Source organism: Anneissia japonica, unplaced genomic scaffold (assembly GCF_011630105.1).
Source record: "Anneissia japonica isolate Jap-2015-1 unplaced genomic scaffold, ASM1163010v1 scaffold519_len276752_cov174, whole genome shotgun sequence".
Classification (NCBI taxonomy): domain Eukaryota; kingdom Metazoa; phylum Echinodermata; class Crinoidea; order Comatulida; family Comatulidae; genus Anneissia; species Anneissia japonica.
This window is the reverse complement of record NW_022712751.1, coordinates 42,862-51,597: the sequence shown is the minus strand read 5'-3', so window position 1 is coordinate 51,597 and position 8,736 is coordinate 42,862. Positions and strand designations below refer to the sequence as shown.

Here is an 8,736-nt window from a genome sequence, read left to right as displayed (position 1 = left end):
GTATACAAAGTATTTAGGTGATGGAGACACAGCATCCTACAAAAAGTTGCTGAAGAGAAGCCATACATCCCTAAGTGTGAAATCACCAAACTGCAATGTGTCGGGCACGTTCAGAAACGGTGCGGTAAGCGGTTGAGTGACTTACTGTAAAAACCAAAAAAAAAAAAAAGGAACTACACTGCACTACAATCAATGCACTACAGAACTATATATATCATTGTCAATAGAAAAAATACCAATAATTTGTATAGCATGGTACAACCTGTAAAAAGCCGTAGTTCCGCACATAGTTTTGTCAGACAGCAACCCTCAACACCGTGCCTCTCTGGAGAGGAGGCGTGGTGCAATTACAATAGATCCAGTTGCCTACAAACATAAATATGGACTACAAAAGGCCACTGTAAAGGAAAAGGAGCCTATTTTCCCTTTTGTGGCAACAGAGAATCTGTTGAGCATGCCTAGACAAAAGACTCAGAATATACTTGTGTTACTTGTTGTGTTGTGCTGTGTCGAGTGTCCAGGTGCATCTCAGAGAGCACTGCCTCAACTACTTTACAAGTTGCAACCATACTTACAAGCAACACTACAGCTGCACTGCTTGTGGTACAACAGTAAGTTCCTAGCACTTCAGAAGCATGCACAAGTGGCGCAACAGATCCACTCACATCTGCCACTTGTGATATTGAAAGATCGCTAAAAATGCAGCAGGTACAAGTCATACTACAGTTCCAGGCACTGCATACTGTATAAGACACACCTGAAAAAATTAAATTGAAGAACTACTTTGTGCTCTAATATGGCCCACTTAGATTGCATAGATGGAGACAAAAATTACATTTGTCACACATGTGATAATGATTCCGAGATGAGATTGGAAAAGTATGTACCAATGACCCTGTATTAATATTGGACCATTCTTAAAAGTCATTTAAGATGTTCTAGATGGTACTTGTACTCAGGCTCTTAGAACAAGCACCCCAGAAGAATTAAGTTCTGGAGAAGACAACGATCCTAGCTACACCCCAGACGAGTTTCCAATTAAACCAATTTCATTGCATGATATTGGAGGATCTGGAAGAAGTGAAAAAGAAGTGTCTGTGACGCTAAAATTAAGGCATTGCTTTAAAATTTGGAATGCCCTGCAAACATTTTTAAGCTGTTATGAGTAGTTTTAAAAGACTTGTATTGGTTTTTTTTTTTTTTTGTAAGACAAAGCATGCCCAACAGGTTGAATATGACTGGGGTGCACTGAACAAACCACTATCAATCTGTTTCTACTTTTGTGTTCATAATATTTGCTACTGAGGAAGTGGTAGAGCTGCAAGGAAAGGATTATCCAATTATTTATTTGGACGGAGCACGAAAACCACAAAGACAGATTTGACTCACTTATCATATATTTTTGTTATGATGGAGAATTTTATGCTACAATTTCTTTTTGTCAAAACTGTTGTATTCGATTATGTTCACTACTGAGGAAGTGGTCAGCTGCCAGGAAAGGCTTCCTTTATATATATGTATGGAGCACGAACACCACAAAGACAGATATGACTCTCTTATATTTTTATGGAGAATTTTGGGCTAAAATTTCTTTTTTTCGCAAAACTATTATTCCCTTTCTACTTTTGTATTACAGGGTCAGCTGTAAGGAAAGGATTTAATCCATTTATTTATTTGTATGGTGTATGAAAACAACAAAGACACACTTGGCTGTTGTCATAAGCCACTATTTTACTAATGTCAAAGGATGTGTTTACATCCATAATGTCAATGTCAACTATGCTGAAGTTGTGAGTAGTTAAATCATATCCGCCTATATTCAGATTCATGCTACAGACAGAACAAAAATGTTTTGTGCCATACATCAGCAAATATTTCCACAGAACGCAGCTGAATACACAATCCCAGTATGTGGTTAAGCTTCTTACCAGCAGACAGAGTAATTGGATAGAAAGTGCAAGAATTCGGAAGAATGAAACTATTGTAGTGAAAGGCAATTACATCACTATACTGTGCAAACATGGCAATACATGAGCAGACTTTGTCTAAAGACAATTGGATGTGCAATGACTCTAAGGAGGCTTCATTACAACACTGTTGCACACCCTAAACATCCCACAGCTGTTCCAGTCTGTGTATAAATTTATAAAAGAAGTCCAGCACTCTCAGTGTTGGCAGACTAGGTTAGAACTATTTAATGGATAGGATGGAAATTTTGTAATTGTATATAATTTATGTAAAAATTGAAAATTTTTTATAGGCCTGTATAAATAAAAATGACAATTTGTGTAAAATAATATAATTAAAAAATTAGAAAATTCTTAAGTAAATATTGCTAATATGTATAGTTTAGCTCTTATACTGTATTTTTAATTTAGTAATATTTTTATAATGTTTAAATGTTTTACATTCTTTCTTTGTATCTTTTTTTCTTGCTGATGTTTAGTTGAGGACCCCTTCTGAAACAAGCATTCCAGCTTAAAGGGCTATCCTTTGCTATGTCATTTTTGTTTATATTGCAAATGTTAATTGTTATATTTAAGATATGTATTTTTTCATCTTTTGTATTGTATTGTTCTATGACATAGCAATAAATAGTACAAACAAACTAGAGTTAATCAATGCAATATTTGTAATAAACTATTGTCATTAGATGTTATGACACACTGTGACCATTATTTTTGGTCACTTTGTATTAATAAATTGTTTAAATAAATAAATCATCAATTCAATACTTTTGTTGTAGTTGCAATTTAGCTTGTTTCTCTTCAATGTTGCCTATGGGGAATTGGTATTATTACAGTACAATGAAACAGTATCACATCTGCAAAAGCATTAATGGAACAGGTTTTTATCAAAGTTTGTAATGCGTTTCAGGAAGTTGAAGCTACCACAAGTGGAAATGAGATAAGCCTATGCCCAAGTGCACTGATAAATCCCACGTCAAAACAGTCAACAACATCTCATGCGTTAGATTCATTCAGGACTGTTTTCATGAGTATTCATGATTTTGCATCATTTCCTTCTCTAACTGTGCTTTCATAGTCATTTTATGCACAATACGATTGCTTATCACACATGAGTTTATATGTTTTTTTTTTTACGTTTTAACTCCTGAACGTGCCATTTAAATTTGAGGGCGCTTTAGTTATATTTGCATCTATGGGACAGCTGTGATCAGCGAAGCAAGAGTTGTGGCAAATGACTAAGACCATCCTAATATACTGTAGTCATTACAAAAACAATCCTGATAATATGGTAGGATTAAAACCAATGTAAAGTGTACAGTACAGTATGGCGACTTCAGTTTACCACAATAAAAGGGAAAAGAACTGGGAACAGACTAAGCTAGCTTCTGCATTGAAACTGTTTGACTGAAGGCGACAAAACATGGATGTAGAGTATACAGGACGAAACTGGCACCGGTGAAGTAGTGCACAATTTCTTAGAAGGCGTTAGGCTGACGCAGGACTGGATGAATACTGTAGCATCTGGAAGAAAGTGATGAAGAATTAGCAAAAAATGACTGTGACGCTAAATAATAAACAAAACATTGCTTTTAAAATTTTGAATGCCCTGCAAATATGAGTTTCCGAACTTATTGTGGAATACTTTTATTATTTGATCAGACAAAAAGGCTTACAGTAAGCACCTCCACCCCCTTCAGCTGCAGCACTGCTTTTCCTTATTCTGGGTTATATTTTCTGAAACTACCGTAATAATCAACTAAAATACCAAACATACTGTATAAAAAAATCAAAACTTTAAATTCTTCGATGAAACAGGAAAACAGAGGTCACCTGCTTCACAATTTTTATACTAAAATAATTTTTTATTTTAAATAGGTGTCATCGCAGATTGAGTCTCCTGCAACTACAGTAAATAAATATTACTAAAATAGATCACACCATGAGTTTTAATTTGGTCAAAGCATACTTTGGAGAAAATTGCTTCTAATAAACAACTTAATTTTTATCAAAAAAACAGCCTATGCGCATGTATAAAACAATTCTAAACATTTGATGGTGATTGTGAAATACTATTACTTATAAGCATCTACCTGGACGTGTTTCTGCAGCACTTAAAATTTTCTCGATAATTTCTCAGATAAATTAAAATTCCCTCCAAATATTTTATCATATCGTGCACAATTATGGATCACAATGCAATGTGTTCAACATCAAAACATTCCTTGACCCTTTTTTGTGCGAGATGGATAGGTCCAAGCCAAGAACGAAATCATTTAGTACTACAGTATTTAACTCTCTGGGAACTCATAATGATGTTTCATTTTACAGTACTGTACGTCTATACAGAGATTGAGAGGACGAAAAAAAATGCTAGCTTTGTTTGGTGTGCTATACTTACGGTACAAGAAAAGATACAGTAGGTAGGGATAGACCAACAATACGCCCAGCCAGGCATCGTTATCGTCAAACGCAACTGTTTTTTTGTTTTTTTAATAACACACAAAATTAATACTCGATTTTTATTATGAAGTGTTTGATACTAGCTGCTATCTGATAATTCATTGGGTGTTGTGGAAACACTGCCTAATGCCCCTTTCACACATTCACGATTTTTGCTACGATGGAGCACGATTTTAAAAAGTTTGAAAATCGCCCTCTATCGTAGTGATTCATACTCAAAAAAGTCAAGTTTTACGTTTTTATCAAGATGCTACTAGGACGCCGTCAAGATGTATTACGACACTAATGCGATAGTGTGACGACATTTTTACGAATCATAACGATAGAGTTACGATTTGTGACGACAAACTACGAATTACCATAATTTTAATTCGACGTCACTACAATTCACAAAGACGCAAGCATGAGGTTAGCACGATTTAAGAAAACGCACATCACAAAAACAAACATCACGACAAAAAAATGCACTGTTCAAACACCATCAATATTTGTAAGCTGCTGACTCTAGAAGAAAAAAATTTGTTGGCTGCTACAGTTTTGATAATCAAGAGTAAGCGTTGGTTACGTCAAATACATAGGCCTAAACGAAGTGTATGGGTACTGTCAGCCTGGCTCTTACTTCGTCCATATTTTAGACAGTATGAACACTTTAATACTAGTGGAGTTAAATAGAAAAGACCCAAGAGGCTTCAGAAACTTTCTCCAAGTGAGCAAGGAATTGTTCAGTGTGTTGAAAAACTTTTCTGACACAGAGCCACGTGATAAACCACGGTCTTGATGGTATCCTGGTGGCATCGTATCTAATCGTCTCAGCACCGCAGCGACGTCTTGGCTTGTCATAGGTGTTGTTGGTAGTAGGAATGGACAAGACCCAGTCACGACAAACAACGACAACGTTACGCCACTCACACGATGCCGCTGCGGTAGACCAAGATCTTTTTCACGGCTACGATTGAGCACGATTTTTTTGTAACATTCCAAAAAAATCGTGCTCCATCACGATGACATCAAGATCCAGTACGATGCAATACGATGAATTATTTTTGACCACGACATTTACGACAACGCTATTGCGATTATTCAAAATCGAAAAATCATGCTCTGTCGTAGCAAAAATCGTGAATGTGGGAAAGGGGCATTAAACAACATTTTCATTAACATTTTTTATCACTTAATTCATAAAAAAATTGATTTTTTTTTTTTCAAATTGCAACTATTTAAAATGTCTTGTGTAAATCAACAACTTTTCTAGTTCCTTTTTTTTTTTGGTTTGCTGCACTTTATCAGAGTATACAGTAGTAGTGTAATCAGCTTCTAATCATAATTTTTATACTCAATTATTCAAAACTTTTCGTTAATTTTCTTTGTCATTTTATTTTACTTGAGACTTGAAGCAAGAAGCGTTCATATCTGTCGCTCATCTCTTGGATGTCAGCCGGGCAGTCGATGCCTTGTCTCAGGTTGAATTTTCTTATCAAATCATTTGCCTTAAATACATCCAACAATGATATTGACTGATCACCATTGTCCTCCTCATCTGATCTTTCATCCTTCACACCTGTCATCAATTGCACTACATTGACATCATTATGCTGTTCTACAACATCAACACCATCGTCGATATTTACATAGTCCTCCAAAGATGGAAGTTCAAACGTCTCCCCTAATTTCTGCCAGATATTTTGCATTTCTTCCTTTTCCTCAGACTCCTCATCCCCATTAATTTCATCTTCTGGAAACTCAAGGTGATAAACAGTTTCATCGTCATCGTCCACCAGTTGTTCAGTTGCCATTTTATCATAAATGAAGCCGACTTTTTTATAAGCATTACAAATGGTTGTTGGTGTCACTCTTTCCCAAGCCGATTTAATAGAAATGACAGCATCCAGAATGTTCCATTTAAATAATAGGGGATCTGAATTAACAGCTGCCAGCCGCTTACTGCAAAGGATCTTTCTATAGTGATGCTTTAAATTTAGTATTATACCTCCGTCTATTGGATGGGTGACTGACGTTGGTGGCAGATAATACAATTTTACATTTTCCAGCTTCAACAGCTTGGAATGGGCAGTACAATTATGTAAGATCATTGCGACTTTTCTTCCTTGAAGCCTCATTTCGTTATCAAATTTTCGAAGCCATGCCTCAAACAAATCCTTAGTCATTGACGCCTTGCTATTTGCTTTGTAATAAACGGGAAGTTCTAATTCTCTAAAGGAACGGGGCTCTTTAATATTTCCAATTACGAACAATGGTACTTTATCACTTCCATCCATATTAGTACAGACTAAAATTGTCATCCTGGTTTTTGGTTGGCTTGCAACTGAATGCCTTTGTCCTAAAAAACCAAATGATTCTTCTGGTAACATTTTCCAAAATAAGCCAGTCTCATTTGCACTATAAATGTTCCACGGTTCAAAGTTCAACAGGATCTCTTTTACAATTGGTGGACTTTCTTCTTTGCATTCATTCACACTCTTAACTGCTACCTGTATTACACCAGCCTGTCCCTCAGTTTTATAAACTTTACTAATACCATGCCTCTTTTTAAAACGGTCTATCCATGACATGTTTATAAGTTGTTCATGACCAAATTTTCGGGCGAACTCGTTTGCTTTTGTGATCAATGATATACCGTCAACCTTTAACGTCCTAGGTATAAATGCATTCTGCCTGAACCATGCTAGTAGAGCTTTATCTACATCAACAAATGTAGTTGTTTTTATCCTCTTTAGTTTACCAATAACAGGTGAATTTTCTTCCACGATTTTTATTATGTCTTCCTTCTTTTTCAGTATACAAGATAATGTATTTGGCTTGATGTTGAATTTTTCTGCAACATCCTTCCTCTTCATTTTTGGATTTGTTTCAATGAACGTTAAAATTTCATACTTTTCTTCATATGTTTTAGTAGATAGTTCACGTTTCTTAGAATAAAATCTTGAGGTTTTCATGATTACTCAGAACTATTAGTATTACAACAAAAAATAGGCCCATCAATCAGCTAGCTGCAAAAAATGATTTTTTTCTTTCAACAAAACACACATGCGCCCCTCCTCAGTCACAGCAAGGCAAGGCCATAAAGAAGTACACAATTTGTACCAAGCCAGTACTACTGCTAGGCTTCCTACTTACCAATGCACATCATTGATAACCTTGCACACTTACCTTAATTTATGCAACAATGACACTACACCTGTACGTTTGATTTGGAAATACATTGTACTATCTCTTGCTTGCTTGTCAGTAGAACCTCGTCTTCTTGCCTGTATAAAAAAGGGGCAGGCCTAGTCCTCCTAGGGGCTCTACACTACCTGTATGATGTAGGCTAGCCGCTGGGCCTACACAACAACACAACACTCTACAGACAGGCTGCGACGGCAGTAAAGTGATTGCAGCCTCGCCTGACTTTACAAAAATAGCATGGCCTGGTTTGAAACGTTGATTTACTCTAAACTGCAATGATACATGCAAAGTGGATTGACCTAAAATACACCTTAACTGTCCGGTAATAAATTAATTTTCACGTTATTACAAAAGTAGCCAAAGTAAAACGTGCCAAATGTGTTCTGCGGTACAATGCCTTCCTACATATCCTCGCGACAAAATGTCAGAAAACGCGTTCATTGCTCGGCAACCCGTCAACAACAGCACACTAACTTTTATTTGAGCGAAAAGTGTTTCGGTTACGTAGCTTAATTTACTCCTGATCTTATTCCCGATTTATAATTCTATATGTATTTATCAATCAATCAAATCGCATAGAACGAGTTCAATCCAAATTTATGTATTTTATTAATTATAACAACGTTAATGCTCGCCTATTCACCTCTTACCAATTCACACTTAAAGGGGCACGTTTGATAGGTGCCCCTTGAAACGTTGTTTTATGTTTTAACTCGCTTTTTACTTGCCCTCTTCTATCTTTATTTATGTTAAAATACATAGACCAAATTCACGTAACACTGACTTATACTCTGTGCCCCTTAGCCGGGTCAATGCTACTAAAAACGGTCTCATTCACCGACTCTCCTATCTATAATACCATTACACGAACGATACTACTATTGACATAATTTTAACTATTATGACTTGGATTTTAAACATTTTTTCGTTTTTAATGAATCCCTCGCCTCTTCACGTTCTCTTCGTCATTCTGACCATCTCAAACTCGTTGACAAACGTTGCAAAACTGAAACTTATAGAAGATTCTACTTCAATCGTATTGTTCCTATGTGGAACCAACTCCCTCACCCCATACGTTCAAACTCGACAATATCTGGTTTTAAGCGACCCTTACACATAT

General features: G+C 36.0%; 2 protein-coding genes across 2 annotated transcripts in view; both read right to left on the bottom strand.

The window, feature by feature from the left end:
- Positions 1-8,043, bottom strand: part of LOC117108184 (tRNA (uracil(54)-C(5))-methyltransferase homolog) — a 29,294-nt gene extending 21,251 nt beyond the window's left edge. Inside the window, exon 1 of the mRNA XM_033250145.1 lies at positions 7,599-8,043. Coding sequence (XP_033106036.1) covers positions 7,599-7,651 — 53 coding nt within the window. The 5' untranslated portion in view covers positions 7,652-8,043. The remainder of the gene's footprint in view (positions 1-7,598) is intronic.
- LOC117108183 (tigger transposable element-derived protein 4-like) lies at positions 3,712-7,458 on the bottom strand (the record flags this gene model as incomplete). Its single annotated transcript, XM_033250144.1, is given in 1 exon segment — positions 3,712-7,458. A coding segment is annotated over 1 exon segment (1,587 nt). The 3' UTR covers positions 3,712-5,797.
- Positions 8,044-8,736: the final 693 nt, after the last annotated feature.